Source organism: Sinocyclocheilus anshuiensis, unplaced genomic scaffold, assembly GCF_001515605.1.
Source record: "Sinocyclocheilus anshuiensis isolate Anshui unplaced genomic scaffold, SAMN03320099.WGS_v1.1 scaffold58, whole genome shotgun sequence".
Classification (NCBI taxonomy): Eukaryota; Metazoa; Chordata; class Actinopteri; order Cypriniformes; family Cyprinidae; genus Sinocyclocheilus; species Sinocyclocheilus anshuiensis.
Genome location: NW_015547688.1, coordinates 803933 through 822911, shown reverse-complemented (window position 1 = coordinate 822911; position 18979 = coordinate 803933). Strand labels below are relative to the sequence as shown.

General features: G+C 37.1%; 1 protein-coding gene and 1 long non-coding RNA gene across 2 annotated transcripts in view; both read left to right on the top strand.

Annotated features, from left to right (window-relative positions):
• LOC107703372 (SUMO-conjugating enzyme UBC9-B-like) overlaps window positions 1-2740 on the top strand; it is a 3334-nt gene extending 594 nt beyond the window's left edge. Inside the window, exons 2-5 of the mRNA XM_016505976.1 lie at window positions 1152-1224; window positions 1327-1436; window positions 1732-1811; window positions 1905-2740. Of these exons, the coding sequence (XP_016361462.1) occupies window positions 1152-1224; window positions 1327-1436; window positions 1732-1811; window positions 1905-1965 (324 nt within the window). The 3' untranslated portion in view covers window positions 1966-2740. The remainder of the gene's footprint in view (window positions 1-1151; window positions 1225-1326; window positions 1437-1731; window positions 1812-1904) is intronic.
• LOC107703373 (uncharacterized) overlaps window positions 1-5795 on the top strand; it is a 9609-nt gene extending 3814 nt beyond the window's left edge. Inside the window, exon 3 of the long non-coding RNA XR_001635835.1 lies at window positions 5784-5795. This is a non-coding gene — a long non-coding RNA (uncharacterized LOC107703373). The remainder of the gene's footprint in view (window positions 1-5783) is intronic.
• The last annotated feature ends 13184 nt before the right edge of the window (window positions 5796-18979 follow it).

Below are 18979 nucleotides of genomic sequence, written 5' to 3'. Positions count from 1 at the left end.
TCCCGTACGTGGCACCAAAGCGTTGCGCCTGCCTCAAGATCTCTCACTATTTACAGCCACTGGACACCGCGATTGATGCACGTGATTTTTAATGTTATCTTGCCTTGGCTGTGGCGTGTTCTGTGACAGCTGCACCTAGATCTGACTGGTGAAGTGTCATCTGGGGCAGGCAGAGTAAGAGTAGCAGCATTTTCTGTTTTGTCACATGCATCTATCGGATCGTAAACAGACTGAGAGCTCTTGAGGCAGGTGCACATAGGCTATTAGATAGGAATAAGATATAGGCGGCAAATAGGTAAATACGTGTAGATTTGCTCTGTTTGTTTGCTTAAGTTCATCAAGTGGAGTGCAAACGGTAAAAGGTCTTGAGGCAGGTGTGACACGCTCTCTATTACGGATTAAAAGTGTGAGTGTAAACAGTGAGAGATGCTGAGACAGGTGAAAGCGTTTGGTTAATAGTGAATATTGACCTAATGTGGGTACCGTTGTGGCTCCCGCTTTTAGCAGGGGATAATCGCTACATTTGGGGTAAAAAAGACATAATTATGTATTGTGCCAAGAAGGTTGCACTGTCTGTTCGTTCACACAGGTACGAAACTGATTGGTAGCTGCCTTTAGCGGAGCCTTTATTACTCCATTGATCAGAGCATTCGGCACGGTCGTCTGTGAGTGACGTCACCTCCCAATACAAACACGCCCCCTAGTATAGTCCCGGCCCCTCACATTGATTGGCAGCTTTCCATGTAGACATCGGAAATTCAAATGCAAAAGGAATTGCGATTCCATTTGAGTTTTGGCAGGTTACATGCGGGACGCAGCGAGAGTGAAAAGCAGACTGGTAATTAATATTGCTATTTAAATATGACAGGCTCGTAACTCCTAAGACATGGGCAATACAGTTGCAAATGGACTTTGCTTTTTCATTTGAAATTTGGCAGTCACTGTGCGTTCGCGAAAGCGAAAATGCAAATGGTAATGCAGGATTTTCAATTGCATTTGGATTATGTCACAATTTATGCGTCCACATATTGAAAACGCAATTGAAAATACAATTTGCTATTCTATTTGAAAATAGTCCGGAAAATCGTTCCATACTTGTATTTATTATGAATGAAGATAATGGTAACTTAATTTCTTTTTTTTCTTTTCAGACACCGTGGGAGGGAGGCTTGTTCAAACTTCGGATGCTGTTCAAGGACGACTACCCTTCCTCTCCACCAAAGTGTAAATCAGACGTTTAGTGGATCTAATCCTTTGTTTGTACTTTGTAGTATGCACATTGCACATGTCTAATTATGGCTGGGTTTTGTAATGTGACTTCTACAGGTAAATTTGAGCCCCCTTTATTCCATCCGAATGTATATCCGTCTGGTACCGTATGCTTGTCTATATTAGAGGAAGACAAAGACTGGAGGCCTGCCATTACAATCAAGCAGGTAAGCTGTAAAATGTCCTTAAATGTTGCACCGCTTTGTAAATTGATGGACGCGTTGTTAAATGCTCTTTAAATGGAACTGCCAATAACAAAAAATAAGTGTAGGTCAAGATTGTTTAAGGATGAATTATATTTTCATTGGATTTCATTTTCAGGTTTTTGTTTTCTAAATTGAACTTCAAATGTCATATTGATTTGTGGTGCATCTAAAAATCTCCCTTAAACCAAGTCTTCCATGCAATCCTGAAGAGGGCAGTGTCATCTCATAAAGCTCCGCAACTGATTTATATTTCTAGATCTTGCTAGGAATCCAAGAACTCCTTAATGAACCAAATATTCAGGACCCCGCACAGGCTGAAGCATACACAATTTACTGGTACGCACCTCCAGCTCAAATATAGTCTTGCCTGTTGACACTGAAATGCTTATTGCCTCTGTTATGAATCTTGTGTTTGCGTTTCTGTTTCAGCCAAAACAGAGTGGAGTATGAAAAAAGGGTCCGAGCACAAGCCAAAAAGTTCTCGCCGTAAACCACAAGATTTCGCACTGTATTGGAAATGGGTTTTGACCAGGTCTCCTTGCCCCTGTTACTCCCCCCTTACAAATCATATCCACTTCATACTAATTTACTGCTGGGCTTAAAGAAATGAATGTGTCGTGCCATTGTCAATCCACTGATGCTCGTCCTAACAAACTCTTCCTGGGGGTTTTAAATTTGGCCTTTTGTATAGTACCTTTTTCCTTTTGCATTTGGGCAGCAGAGATGCTCACACAAAGTTGAGTGAGTTGTGGATTTTTTTTTATTTTTTTCGGTGGGTGGGGTTACTTGGTAACAGTGCTACATCTTTGCAAAAAAAGGCACAAACATCATCCACATGCAGAAGAAACGATATTCCACAGATGCAGAGGTATGAGCATAAAACTGCTTTTCGTTTTGCTTAATCTTTGTTTTCTTTCAGACTGGCCTCCTAAGCCTCTTTCATGGTTTTAATAATTTAAACCTTGCTATTAATGTCAGTATTTCAACTGCTGTAAAATGTTACTTTTATACTTCCTTTACTTTGGATTAGTGTCTGTAGAGAGATTTCCATTCCTGATGCAGGCAGTGTACTAAGCATGTACCATTCAGTATGATAGCGTTGTGCTGCCTCGGCCGTCTGTGTTTTGCAAAAGAAGAAAAAAAGACTTAACGTAAAAGACTTCTGAATCAAATGGTTAGTTAACCGCTGCATCAGTCTCTTTGTGTTCATATGGTGTTTTGTTCATGTAAGTGTATAGAGTAAATAAAATGTTTATACAAAGCCAGTTGTGAATGCAGGTATGTTCTTCTCATGACTGGATTGATTTCAACCATCTTGAAAGGTAAGTCTTCTCATGGTTCTTGATCATGGTCACTTTTTAATGTTTGAATGCCACTGGAATGAGGTTTGGTTTACTGCCATATATAGTGAATGGAAGCAAACACCGAAAATTGTGAATTTGAGTTCACTCTTGTCTCTGGAGCTGCAGTATGCATGACAACTCTGGAAACTGTTGTTATTGATGGCAGTAATTATATAGATTTTATTGTTGTTATTATTGTCATTCTTTGAGTTAAATTTGAAAATGGGCAGAAATGAGAAAACAAAAAATCTGATTTAATAATTGTGTAATGTGTTTTATAAAATGTGAAGTAGTAGGGAAAAACAATCTTATCAACTTATAACTAAAAAAAAAAAAAAAATTGTATACTGTCATGGTCAAAAGTTTTGGCAGCGACAAATTGTGTTTTGCAAAGTTTGCTGCTTCAGTATTAGTTTTTTTTTTTTTCCCCTCCTGTTTCTGTGGTAAACTGAAGAAAAAAAAAAAAAAGCATTAGTCTTTTATTGGCAAAAAAATGTCAATATTTACAGTGTTGACCCTTGTTCTTCATAACCTCTGCAATTTGCTCTGGAATGCTGGATATTAGCTTCTGGGCCAAATCCTGAAGTATGGCGATCCATTCTTGCCTTATTAGTTCTCGGAGTTGATCACAATTTGTGGGCTTCTGCTTGTCCACTCACCTTTTGAGGACTGACCACAGGTTCTCTATGGGATTGAGATCGGGGGAGTCGCCTGGCCACGGATCCAAAATTTCAATGTAATGATTTTCGAGCCACTTCTTTATCACTCTGGCTTTGTGACATGGTGCTCCATCATGCTGGAAAATGCATGGATCATCACCAAATTGCTCATGGATCATTGGAAGAAGTCGCTCTTGCAGGACGTTTTGATACCATTCTTTATTCATGGCAGTGTTTTTGGGCAGAATTATGAGAGAGTCCACTCCCTTGGTTGAAAAGCAAGCCCACACATGGATGGTCTCAGGATGCTTCACTGTTGGCACATCACAGGACTCATGATAGCCTTCACCTTTTCTTTTTCGAACAATCAATTTTCCAGATGTCCCAAAGAGTCGGAAGGGAGCTTCATGAGAGAAAATAACCACCAGTAGAATTCCTGCAGAATTTCAGTCTGTCCTTGACGTTTTTCTTAGAGAGAAGTGGCTTCTTTGCTGCCCTTGACACCAGGCCATTGTCCAAAATTCTTGGCCTCACTGTGCGTGCAGATGCTCTCACTCCAACCTGCTGCCATTCCTGAGCAAGCTCTGCACTGCTGGTGACATGATTCCGTAGCTGACTCCTCAGGAGGAGACGGTTCTGGCACTTGCTGGACACTCTGGGACGTCCTGAAGACTTCTTCACTGCAGTCGAACCTCTCTCCTTGAAGTTCTTGATGATCCGGTAAATGGTTCTTTCAGGTGCAATATTCTTTGTAGCAATTTCCTCGCACGTGAGGCCATTTTGATTCAAAGCGATGATGGCTGCATGTGTTTCTTTGGAGGTAACCATTGCTAACAAGAACACAATGACTGGAAGTGCTTCTTCCCTCCTTTTATAGCAATCAGTCTGCTCTTACAATTTAATTAGTATGATAGTGATTTCACCTGACTAGTACTCATTCACACTTTCACGTTCTGCTGATATGATTAGTCAATTAATGTTAGCTGGTCATTTTGTGTCAGGTTAAAAAAAAAAAAAACTGTGAAATTTGTTTGTTTTTTGTGAAAAGTTCTTTTTTGGCCAATGAAGTTTAGCAATTATTTAAAATGTATCTGATCACTCTACACAATCTAGAAACAATGTGAATGAACACCACAACAGCTTAAGCAGCAAACTTTGCAAAACACAATTTGCCACTGCCAAAACTTTTGGCCATGACTGTAGATGCCAGAAAACTGAAACTATGGATATTTAATTGTTTAAAATGACTAAAAAAGACGTTTCACTAAATGTGTTATTAATGTGCATATCAATTTAAATTCGTAGTATTAGTGATAACATCAGTTTTTTATATTTTTTTCAAAGTTATAACATTTGTGAGCTTTGTGAAGTTTTATGACTCATGTTTTGAATATGATAGTGATATTGTAATCAGTCTCACAGTGAAGTGCCATCTTGAGTGGTGAGCATCTTGCATCATTTCATAACAGGAATACTGGTGGTTATTAATTAAGCTTTATGGATATGTTTTGTAGTCTGAATGAGATCAATTTTTATAAATTAGAGGCATTGTATGCCATTAGATGGAACTTATGTAGTGGTGGTACCTGGTTTGAGAATCAATCAGATTAAATATGAAGGTGTTCATTTATTATTGCCATCAGATTTAGCAGAAGCTTTCTAGGCTCGATGCTGCCTATAGCAGCTGCAGACCAGGACCCCTACTTGGAAGGTCAGTGTTTTGTTGGGCTGTTTGGAGGGATCTAACAGCCAGACACCCATGAGAAAAATGCCCACTATTGAATGTTAAAGGTGTAACAATGGCTGGCCTTGAATTTGATAAGACTCCCAATTGAAATGAGAAGTTAAATCGGGAATTTCCATGCTAAATATGTATTCTTCCTCACAAAGGTAATGTTTAATCACGCTGACATTAACTTGGTAAGGTGTTCTTACTGCTCTCATTCTCATGAGAATTGCAGGTACTGTGAGCTTGTCAAGGCTGTTCTGAAAGAATGAGGAAAAACCCTGGACTCCAGTCTCTCGCAGGGTCAGCACGATTATGAATATTTTCTGCATGATTTCTACAGCCTGAGCTGTAAGGAAACTGTTAAGGGGGGGGATCATGTCAGTATAGAGACAGAAAGACCCACTTAAGATGTTATTCTGCTAATTGCAGGAGGAGATTGCTAGAGTGTAACTTCTTGGTAATTACTGGGTTTAACTCTTTTTGAAAGCATATTTTGATACTTTAAAATTTTTGGCTTTATGCACTTAAAATTAAATCCAAAATCTCAGCTTTACTAAAGCTGCCACACTGTAATTAGTCGTAGCTGTAAAGGCAAACTACTACTGTTGATTTGTCAAAAACCTTACCAATTTTGGGATGTAGCTCATCCTTTTATCAATAAAAAATTATACCTGAAAGAATAGTACACGCTAAAATTGCTGAATATTTACTCCCCCTCAGGTCATCCAAGATGTAGAGGAGTTTGTTTCTTTATTGGAGAAAGCAATATTATGGACAGAGGACTCGGAACCGTTTGAAGTTTAAAAACGTCTTAAGAATGGATTAGTTTCTAACAAATGCAACTTTTCACTTCATATGACGTTAATTGATGGACTGGAGTTGTGGATTTTTTTTTTTATAGATTATTGTAATGCTTTTATAAGCTGTTTGGACTCCCGTACTGATGGCACACATTCACTGCAGAGCATCCATTGGTGAACAGGTGGTGAATGCTAAATTTCTCCAAACAAGCGCCTTTACACGAGAAAATTGCCAGCAATTTTTTGGGGGGGAGTGAACTGTTCTTTCATATCTTGCAGATCTTTAAGGACAGGTGTTCAATTACCTTTCTAAGTTATGATTTTTTTTTTTTTTCCCTGGCCGATGATAAAATGGCTAAAAAAATCTAATTGATTTACACTGAAAGTACTGAGCTATAAGGATCGGAATATCATAGTGGTTTAGAGGAACTCTTTGATTTAGGGTAGTAAGTAGACCACTAGCAACCACAAAAATGGGCTAACAACCACATAGCAATGCACTAGAATTATGCTGGCTTGTTTTGCATGGAAAAAAAAAACAACTTAAAATCTGATTGGACATTAATGTGCACGTTGAGTTTCATGGCACACAATAGGCTTTTGAAAGCATATGCATCAATCTGCATTTTGCTAATTACAATGTATAATACAAAAATGTCTCCAGAACCTTTTAGAGTCATTTGTGTGTCTTACAGTAACCTTGTTGATTGCCATCTTTGAGTAGCTGGTTAAATAAGATTAACACAATGCAAATGACAGTTCTGCAATGCAAATTAAATCATTAACAGTGCTCTACCCACATCATTGACATTGACGCAATTCTCTCCCCATTTCTGGAAGGGTGGCGTTGATTATTTTTCTCAGTCACGTTTCATAAATGCTGATTGCCATTTAGAGACCTTTTACTCCTGACATCAATTTCATTTCTAAATGACTTATTTTCTCTGTATCCAGAATCGCTGCATGTAATATCCATATAGTAATCACCGGATGTAATGGGAAAATTTTAGTCTGCATGTTCGGGTGTCACAGACAGTCCAAGACCAGGAAGAGAAATACCGTTGATGCATTATTGCATTCCCTTTCCAAACCAATGCTAGATCCTATTGCATGTTGTTTCACTTTAAAGTAAAGCTGTATTTGTTTTAAAGATGCTGTGCATGGGGTCGGTGCTTCAAATCTGATCCAGCTGGGGCAGTGCACTAATGTTGTGCCCATGGAAACAGACGGAAGGGTCATTGTGAACCTTTTCCTCTGATCAAAAACCAACATATATCTGCAGTCGTCCACCACGGACTTATTCAATTAGCAACATGCACAACATTTGGCAGTTCTGTGTTTTTAATGAACAAATGCTTTGTACAACCAAAATAATTAATGGAAAAAGTATGTGAGCACTTGTGTCTAGTATCTGGCAGAATTAAACTGTTTTAGCCATTGATGTAGCCCTGCAGTACACTCAGAAAAAAGGTAGGCTATAAAAGCTGACACTGGGACAGTACCCTTTCAAAAGGTATAACTTTGTACCTTATTGACCCACAAAAAGTGCATTAGTGCTTTAAAGGTACATTGTACAAATTAGTACCTACAGTGGTGTGAAAAAGTGTTGGCCCCCTTCCTGATTTCTTATTTTTTTGCATGTTTGTCACACTTTAGTGTTTCAGATCATCAAACAAATGTAAATTGTATGTATATATATATATATATATATATAAACATTTTATTTTTTTTCTTTCTTTCTCGCAATTCTGACTTTTGCTTGCAATTCTGAGTTTATATCTCACAATTCTAAATCTTGCATTTTTCCCCCAACGAATTCTGAGTTCACATTTCACAGTTCTATTGTTTTTTTCCCTCTCACGATTCAGACTTTACTTCTTAGAATTGTGACTCCATATCTTGCTATTGTGAGATTACACCTCACAATTCATAAAGCTGGAGGGGGCTGAAATAGATTTTGTAAACCCCTTATTAAAAATAGATATTACAGAAAGACAATCATATGGAAGATTGTTGCATCTTTATATTTTGCACTTCTAACCTTATATCTTACAACTGACTATTTTTCTCAGAAAAAATACAATTGTGAGTAAAAACTCAGAATCGCAATATATAAAGTTGCTTCTATATGATTGTTTTGGTCATATTTATTTTTAATATGAAACGTACGAAATCTATTTCAGCTTCCTCCAGCTTTCCTTTATGTATGGAAACCTGTTTCTGCTGCAGAATTGGAAGAGGTCATTGCCATTTTTATTTCTCCCATTTGACTTTATATTTAATATTTGCAACTTGTATATCCAAGTTGTAACTTAATGTCTTGAAATGTAATAGCTCCGTTCAAAAAAAAAAAAAAAAAAGAAGAAATAAATAATTGAAATAATATTTAGGTCTTTTTTTCTTTTTAAATTCTAAGGTCTTCTACAAGAAAGCAGTTTTCTATCTTATGCAGCTTTTCTTTAGATTATGTAATGTTCTTTGAGGCTCTATCATATGATCACTTGTGGCAGCACTGAATAACCCCCTAATATATGACTGCTTACTATTACACAAAGGAGGAGACGCCTGTGCGATGACGATTCAATCCACGAAAGCTTTGAGTGCAGTCTGAGGGAAGCTTGAAAGAAATATTTCCATTTGATGCTTTCAAACTTGTGATATATTTGAATACAAAACAATACTTCGCACCACAAGTGGGCTGGTGGAAGTGGAAACCTCTAGAGCTTCAAAGGACCCATCAATTGTGGTGAATGGCTATTTATAAAGTCCAGGCCCTAATTCTTCATGTTACAAGCACTCAGTGTTTGCAGGAAAACAACACAGTAGCATCCTGTTCAAATCTAATTCATTCTGACCTGACCACTTGGCATGCACTCAAAAAGAAAGAAACCTGCGTGCTGTAGTCCAGTGGATCTCATTACATTGGGTTATGGCTCAATAACAGTGCCTCATACTCTTAATTATGGTTTTTATGACTTTTAACATGTTTTAGTTGTTGTGGAAAGTCTGTTTCAATGCTAATGCATCTATAAATGACTAAATTGGAAATATTAGATGTAACTAGTCAGCACTGGAGCCAAATGTATCGTAACAGAATGAGCTGTTGGCTGTAAATTAAGTTTTTTTGTGCTTTATAGCTGCTCCATGCTGGGGAGTAAGGTAGTGATGCTACTAAATTAGCTAAAGTAGTTTAACTGTATTCAAACTATACTCTAAAACAGGGGTGCCCAACCCTGCTCCTGGCGATCGACTGTCCTGCAAAGTTTAGCTCCAACTCTAATCAAAGACACCTGCCTTTAATTTTTAAGTGATCCTGAAGACCCTAATTAGTTGCTTCAGGTGTGTTTGATTAGGGTTGGAGCTGAACTTTGCAGGACAGTCGATCGCCAGGAGCAGGGTTGGGCACCCCTGCTCTAAAATAATGGTGCTAAATAGCACTAAAGGTGGTTCATTGGCTCGTAATCATAGGGGAACCAGTTTAAGTGCTATAGGCTAGCACCTATCTTTGAAGGTGCTCTGTAGAACCATAAGAGGAACCCCTTTCTCCTCAGATTTTTGATATGTTACTCCACTCTCATATGTTTGCTATGAATGGGTATTTACTACAATGTCAAAAGCTGTTTTGAATCACTTTGATGCTTTTCTGAGGTCAAAAAGTCTTGTGTGGGGGCCCTGGGGGCAAAAAGGTTGAGAACCATGTTATCTTCAGAAAATACACTGATGTATTTTAATATTGTTTTTAATCCCTTCCCCAACTAAACTAAGAGACAGTTCGAGAACCTTTAAAGAAATAAACTGTACGTTGTGTGTGTGTGTGTGTGTGTGTGTGTGTGTGTAGTGCAGCTTTTCCGAAAATGATTTTAACCCTCATAATGAATGTAAAATCTGCATAAGACATATAATTAATATATAATTATGAAATTAAATTAAATGTATAAGAAAATAAAATTTAAGAATTACCAATATCAACTGGATTTACTCTCCTTTTATTTAATAAATGACTGCTCAGTCAAATTTATGAATGTTACATATACTTTTTCTAACAAAACAACATAAATATTACTCTGGAACATTTTAAATCAATTAAAAACATTTTAGTTGCATAAACTTCCAGATGAATAAGATGCTGCTTGGTTCATCAATAAGCAATATAACAAAATTTAGTCTCAGAAGTGTGTGAGATATGGAAATGAGACAAAAAGTATTTATAAAAAGTATATACAAAAGCATTTTTGAGATAGATTTAACTCATAGATATATAACATTTTTTTTTAAAAAGTCTGCATAACATCATGTGTTGATATTTGTCTTCACACATTTTCAAAGTTTGTTTCCCATACTAAAAAACTCTCTAAATGAGATTATTCATTTTAAATCCTTCATTGTTTTTTTTTTGTTTTTACCAGCAAAAATATGCCTTGTAAGTTATGAATCATCATCGGATAATTAGAAATTTTCATTTTAAAAAAATTAAAACATATTTTTTACATATCAAATATATCACCCCCCAAGTTACATCAGAGTAGTAAGCTATACTTCTTGCTTGTGTAGAATAGCTAACTGCTAATTTAATACAGTAGCTTGTTTAATTATATGGTTAGCTTCTATCTTGACAGACTGCAGTTCAAAGCAGCTTCCCTAAGATGTTGGGTGGCGACAATCCCAATCCATTCCAGCATTCAAGCCAGGTGTTTGATTTCAGCACAGCTGTGAAATCAATGAAAATAAATAACCGTTAGACACATCCTCCTATCCCACATTCTTGCATGCAGGTAAAGCCGTTTAGAGCTTCTTCCAGCCGTTTGGAAATCCGTTGCTGAGAAGAGATGCCCGGCTGGTGCTTTGTTTTATTGGCTCTGCTAAAGAATCATTTCAGTGTACTGAGAGGCACCTCACTCCAGCAGCTACGTAATTAATTTGTCCGAGCCTATTTTTAGTAGCGAGGAAAGGCAGTGGAGACGTGGGTGGTGTAGATGGGTGAGGGGTACGGGTGGTGGCGGGGTATAAGGATCGAGACGGAGGGGGTGAAGTGACACTTTGCGTCGCCTCTTCGCCGTGAATTCTGAGGCTTCATACGTGGATGACAAGTATAGTGAAATGTCCTAAGACAGGGTCTGATGTAGCAATAAAAGACACAAATTGAACTGAGTCTAGAAACATCTGATCATCTACTTTTATCTTCTGTACAAAAAAAAAAAAAATCAGTCAACCCTTGTCAGACACTTTTCTTGAGAGTGTGTGCAAGGTTTGAGATCAATTCAGCAGAACTCAATAGTTGCTATTTCATCGTTTACAGACTTCTCAGTTCTGCTTTCTCAGCTAAGTATCAAATTTGTGTCAAATGTTTCTCCTAAAATTCCTGATGTACAATATAAATAGACATTGTTGATACAGTAAAAGTAAAGAGCTATAAAATGAATCATCTCAGATCATTTGATTTGGGAGATTTTGATGAGAGCTCATACTGGGATCTGACATTTGAAGACTTATCTGAGACTTATCTTAGCAACTTAGCAAATCAGAACATAGTTTGATACATTGTTTTTAAATGGGTCATATGATGCGATTTCACTTGTCTCGTCGCTCTGGCCGGACAGGGCATCAACAGTATGGTGAGGGGCATAACATTTTCGTCACAAGCTTGAGGTATTCGGCCAATCACAACGCACTGGATAGCTGGCCAATCAGAGCACACCTCGCTTTTCAGACCGATGAGCTTTGTAAAAATCGACGCGTTTCAGAAAGGCGGGGCATAGAGGAGAAACAATAATGTACAGTATGTGGAAAATAATGTGTTTTTCGAACCTTAAACCGCATTCTTTTTAGCAACATCATATGACCCCTTTAAAGGAAACACATGTGGAGGTCTTTTTCTGAGGCGAAAAATCTAAAAATCAGACTTCAAGACACTCCATTCAATCTCATTTCTGTGGGATAAACAATTGAGAAGCTAACTCTATAAACCGTACTGTATCATATTTGATATGCAAATTAGCTAAGGTCTCTGAATTATCAGCATGATTGAAACTGCTGAAAAACCTGTTGTACACAATCTACTACATGCATTATCAATTGACTGATAGTTTATATTTTGGATTTTGATATACTGTAATTGTAAAAACCTCCCGCTTCGGGTCGTGATTCTTTTTTGTTGTGAAACCTTTACTAATTTTTTATAAAGTAAACATAAGAATATCTTTCACATTGTTAATAATATTTAAAGAGTCACCACTTAATGGACTGAAGCAACTTTACTTGATTATCCATACATAATTTTCAGAAATATTATGTTCAAGGTGAGCATCGAATATGATACAGCAGGTTTTGAGGAAACTTTTTGTCTGTGTGTGTGTGTTGCATATGTTTTCACCCCCACAATAAAAACTACAGAGCTTTGATCATAAAACTAAGCATTTAAATATCATCTTAGTAAGACATTTATTGGGAGATACAGAGTGACAACTGATATTATTATGCATTTTATGTAAGTTTGCTATACTATAACATTTTTTTATATATACATTTTGTTTTCAATAAACTGTTTCATTAAAAAAAAAAAAAAAAGGGTTTACAGAATTAATTAGGACCTTCGGCCCCAGGTTTCCACAATTCTTTGAACAAAAATGGCCCGTGATTGAATCATCTGGGTTCTTCTTGAGTTTAAAAGCTCTTGTGTGGGACATTAAACAAAATGAACAACTGGCATTTGGCAAAGATTGTGTTTTAATTTCCTGAATTTACTTGCCAGATCTGTCTTTTGAGACTGACATTGGCTTATCCAATAGCTGTGTTGACACTAATCTAATCTGGTTTCCTACGCTGAAAAACCGGTAATCAATAACCACAGCTCAATAAGATCAGCCTAGTGAGGGAGTGGGCCAATTTGAAAGAACTCCCCCATATAGCCTGTCACGTGCACACATTTAAATTAGAAACACAACAGAATAAGGAACAAAACATCTCAGCGATGTTCTTCGAGTGGAGGTAATTTTCCTCTTGTGATCTACAAAGACTCCTCAATGTTCTGTGTGTGTGTTTTTTTTTTTTCCTCTGGCCTTGAGCACTAAAAGCATCATGTTTTCTCATATTCTCACATGCATGTGCATGAACACACGTTTGGTCTGTGACAGCATGAGACTGTTTGGGAGCTCGAGTCCACGCTTCTGTTTTACTCATACTAATAAATGTCTCAGATCTACTGTCTGCAGGGTAGCACCTCCTCCTACTGGGTTGTCTAATTGGAACAACATAGAGGAGACCTACATAAATGCCAAGTCTTGGCTGTGGCTTTCTTTCAGTGAGCTCTGAAAACAATAGCCTAGAGGTTTTAAGGAGGTTTTGTGAAATTTGCCCTAGTTATGCAATGCTGGCAAACCCACAGTAAGGGAGAGTAAATTAATTGGGCTGATTTATAAAATTGTAGGCTGTCCAGACTGTGATATTCATCTGTTTGGCAGGCAATACTCATGCAACGCTTATAGAGAATCTATTATTCTCCATACAAAGCAGATGACTTGCTGTAGCTACAAATACTCACACTTTCTGGACGTTTATACACGTTTTGCATAACGAAGTCTTTTTTTATTTCATGTTGCACCACATGATCTACGCATAAAAACTAAACCATTTTCCTGCTCTATAATAGTATAAAACACGGAAAAGCTGTTCTTTCTTGGCAAAGCGGCTGACAGCCCCTCAGCAACAGCTCGGGGCATGCAAAGTAGTCTTGCACTTCCGTTTACCATATATAGCTCATACCGGCGCGCACAAGAGCAGACGGAAACGTCTCGGAGAAATTAAAACGTTTTCCTGTCATCAGATGAGGACAAATGAACGTTTATTGCTTAGTTGACATCTCCCGACTTAAAGGGGATATACCACCAACCAGTTGCGTAGATTTGGATGGGCGAAGAAAAGTCTGAGAGACGCACAGAAACAGTCGCCGGAGCATCGCACAGCAGTGAATGAGAAATCCACAGGTGAGATGCCTTTCTATGGATTTATACGTGAATTGTGTTGCCTGAATTGTATTCTTTCATTTAACATTGTGAATTACAGTCTAATAAGCTTGAGTAGGAACTATTACTAGCGTTATTCTGTTACCTGTGAGTACAAGTCAATGTATATGTTGTTTAGTCTTGCTTTACACCTGCGTTATAGTGTAACAGGATTTTTTTTTTAAATATACTAAATCGTATCATTTTTGTAATTTAGTCTGCGTAATGGCTTACTGTGGATTTGAATTGCGATATAGTGGCTGTTTGGGCTTTTTAAGCTTTTGATTTAACGTTTCTACCTTTTTTTCCTGCTTGCAGATCTCTGTTCATGTCTTATAGCTAGTTCAACACCTGTAGCTATGTCTCAACAGATGTTATGGGTGGTAAAGTAGCTCTCAGAGGGCGCAGTTTTTGTATTTAATTATTCATTTGTTTGTCTGACAATGAAAAAGAGCATTTTGCCCTGAAACTGAATCATCATCTTGCTTTTGTATTTTGTATGCAGTCATTAGACACAAGTAGAATTGTAAATGGTGTGATGTATATCATTAAAGTGTTGTTGATGTATTAGCTGATGTTTAATATCCCATTCTTTTGTCTAGATTGTAAAATGTAATGGATTAAATAGTATACAGCTGCTCCATGCACTAAAAATAAACATAGTTGTTCAAATTTGAAATTTTAAAGAGTTCAGATTTCAGCCACAGAATGTACACATAATGCAAGAATAATTGAGAGACGTGGGTTTGGATAACTTAGGGTACCCATAAAAATCTTAATTTAAATGCGAACACATTTTTTATTTTTCCCCTGAGTAATGTGTTGATGGTGCAATGGTGCACAAGGGAGTTAGTTGCCAAGACAACAACACATATAGACACAAGATATGGTTGAAAATTCAAGAAGCAAATTATAAATCAGCTGTAGTATGTTCATTTAAACACAGTGGAGTGCAAAAAACATTTCAGTACAAAGAGGAAAAAAAATCACATAGAATTAAATGGCACATAAACAACTTAACAGGTAGTTAGATGAAGTGGAGTTTATTCATAACAGTGTTTTAAATAACCATTGGCTCATTCATTTGATTGTAAGTTGAGTGGAAAAGAATTTAGATATGATAAAATATATATGATCTTTATATACTGTATTCATCATAAACATCATCTCATAAATTGTCAAGAATTTAGAAAATATTGTATACAAGATTGAGATATCTAGCTGAAAAATATGTCTTTCTATTTTTACATTGGCCATAGAGAAGCGAGCGCTCACGCAAGAGCTTGTCCCACTGTAATTGAATGTGAAAGCTCTGCAGTCTTCCCTTTGGTGTCTGATTGACAGTTTAAATCTTTGCTGTTCTTAATGGGGGCTTGAGCAGACGTGTGAGCAGAGCTTCCTGCCACAGGTGAAAGACAGCACGCCATTCTCTCATCTGGCTTTCTGTGAGTTGCTGAGAATGTCTCAGTACAGCTATAGAAAAAAAGTGGAATTGTATTACTTTTTTTTTTGTTTTTTGCAGCGACTATATTTTAATGTGCTGCAATCAGATGCCATCTTGGAGTTTAAGAGTCCGTTGATTTGAAAGTAACTGGTATTTTGTTAGAGCTGTTGGCTTGCAAATGTCCATCCATTTTTCATTCCTCTCTAAAATCATTTACCCTTTATGTTTCTCAATAATCAGCTGCTCCACTTTAGTAGAGTAAAATTCCACTGCCTCATTTGAGAAGACTACTTGAAAGTTGCTGTTGATTTGAGCAGTGACCTGTTAAAACTGTAGTAAACGTCAAATAAATCAAGGCAATATTTTTGTTTCATATGAAATAAGCAGCACAAAATTTCCATTGATATACAGTATAGTGGACTACACAGCCTGACAAATGGAAAATTTGTGTAATAGATGGTAATAATTGTGAAAAGTAAATAGTAAATTAAAAATAAATGATGACAAATGGAATTTGTTTGGAGCTTAACATTCGTGCGCAGACATTTTGGATGATGTACGGGTGAGTAAAGGATAACAGAATTTACATTTTTGGGTGAACTATCCCTTTAGCCAGAAAATAAATCTAGATAAACTGCTCTTTTTCAAGGATCAAGCATACTAAATTAAGCGGCTTCCTAACATACCTTGTTTTAAATTCAATGCAGCAGTGCATGTATCCTTTGTGGAGAATTCAATTCCAGGATGCACTGCAATGATCTGTGGAAAATAAATGAAAATAAAATAAATAAATAAATAATGTGAAAAATAGATATAAATGTATATATAATATAATATAAATTAATTCAATATTAAAAATTCCAGTCAATTAAAATGTTATGTCTACTATTTAAAATGAGAACATTGATTTGCCAATGGCAGCCAGGTTTTTCAAGATATGTGAATGTCCTCAAAAAAAAAAAAAAACTTTGGACAAAGACACTGCATGCCAATTTTCAAGTTAATCGGACAAATGGTTCCGTAGTTATATCCATTTACAAATAAATCTAAATTAAATATTGGGTAGTATTTCACTTCTCCAAAACAATAACAATTAAATACTGCCCCCTTAATTTTAATTAAATTAAATATTGGGATATAATTCATCAAACATTTCAGCCCTTTTTATTTTTTATGCTTAAAGAGTATTGCAGTATTCCCTTAGCAGCAACGTCAAAGTCTCCTATGCAGAGCGCTATTTGTGTTGCTGCCAATAGCCAAATATGTACTGTACTACTACAGAACTACAGCATGTTGCCTTTGATTGATTCAAGTTGATGGCTAGTTTGATACAAGAAGTCACAGACCCGTCCACTGAAGTTCTCCAGTGAGATGACTTGTTTGTTGAGCTGTTCTCACAAATCAGCTCTCCTGTTTGCATGCGAGCAAATTCGTGCAGAAAGTATTCAAGGATCAGGGAGAAGAATGATCTCGAAATTGACGCACCTAGTCAGCGATCAGGTGTCCACGGGGAGATATTTTCAGTCATGCAGTGCATGTTTGGCTTATTTGGGATGTTTTTAAGAATTATTTGAGATGCCATGATGGTTAGGATGCTTTAGAGGGAAGTTGCCCACGTAGGCAGTGAGGCAGATCACTAGATTTTGGAAAAGGGCCAATATTTTGCTAGCTGTCATTGTCCAGCATTCAGTGACACAACACGTTTGGTGTAAAAGACTGTGTCATTGGACGTCTATCTGATTTGTTCCATCACATGGTGAGTGTAAACTCCCGTAAACATCTCAACTGCAGCTTGGACGGACACAGAACTATAGCTGTTCTTATTTAGTTTCATTTCAGAGAGACCAATAGGGTTTTGAGTCCGGTCGATCCCAACTGCAAAATGTCTGTGGTATCATGCCTGATGTTAACGTTGATCAACACTGCAGATTGGCTCTTTGAGAATGGCTTTGTGGGGAATAAACTGGCATAGATCCCCTGATGGCCCCATACACCTTTATCACAGCCTGGAGGATTATTGGTCTTATCGGCCCTGAGATCATAATGATATGAGCCCTGGTTCCTCCCCTGTGCTACCTGCCCTGTTTTAGTGTTTCCTAACCTTTTTTGTCTCAGGACCCCAACAGCCCATCAGTAGTAGTAAGTGCCAATTCATCCACATCAAACCTGAAATATGTTGCCTTTTGAAAACACGCCATTCATATTACTAGCCATTAAAATTAATAGCCATTAATATCTTTTCTGGCCATGAAACTGTATATGCATTTTTTTTTTCATAAAAAATTAGGGAAACACATCTAAATACTATTTAATTATTATCAATATTTTCAATGTATTATTTTTTTGTGTTAAAATTATTATTATTATTATTATTATTATTATTATCATGATCTAATCAAATTATTATCTAATTTAATCAATACAAAATAAGAAATATCACTAATACTACTGAACTGTAAAATATTTAATAAGGATGATTTTATTTTAATAATTACAACAACAACAACAACTATGGACCTTTTTTGCATTTCCGGATTTCTCAGCAGTGGAAGTCATAATAGGTGGATACATTTCTATAGCAGTGAATAGGAGGCTACCACAAATATTAAAATATCAAAATATCGAATTTAAAATAAACATTTGCATTTGAATGTTAGGAGTGCGTCAGGGAACGTCATCAGTGGCGCGCCAGATGCAGTGATGATGAAGTGACGTTGTTGCATTTTAATGTTTTGTTAGTCTAGCCCATGAGATGCGCCGCTGCTGTGTTATTCATTCAAAATATTAGAGAAATATAGAAGCTCAATGCGGAGAAGATCTTGATTAGGTTAAAACCGAAACCAAGCCATTCACACAGAACGCATATTCAGCGCATTTTTTAGACGGAGAAATACTACTGCTGCACTCGCGTCTCACAGAAGAGATGTATAGAAAGTCATGCAGTGTTAAAACAGTTTAAACGTTTAGAAAACACGTCACGAATTTGTGGAGGTTTATTCCTTTTCACTGCGTCTCATGTGTGTCACGGTTGCACTACTGAGTGGAGTACGGAGCAAGGAACGGAGGGAGACGAGGAGTACATCAAGCCAGAGAAGTTTAATTACAATAAGGAAACAAGGAAAACTCACGGAGCACAGGTAGACATGAACAATACCGGACGCTGAACTAAAAACAGAGAACACTATTTAAACACATGACAACATGAGGGGATAACGAGACACACCTGGGATCAATGGAAATAAACGGTGAACACCTGGATTTAAATTTCTGGGGCTGGAGCCGACACTGGAGCGAACTCTGGGGCTAGGATGAAGGCAGAGAACAGTCCTTTTCTCTTCGTGCTCCTCCTTTAGTTATGGGTGAACTGGGCAGCCGGCAGGCTTGACTCGGTATCGGCCGGCCACAAAACACGGAACAAAGTCAGACACTATGTTTTTAAATGCAATCTGTGTGAATGGCACTTCGGCTCTTTGTATTAAGCAATGCATAAATACGTGATGCTGTTTTGTTCATAATTGTTTATGCAATTTAT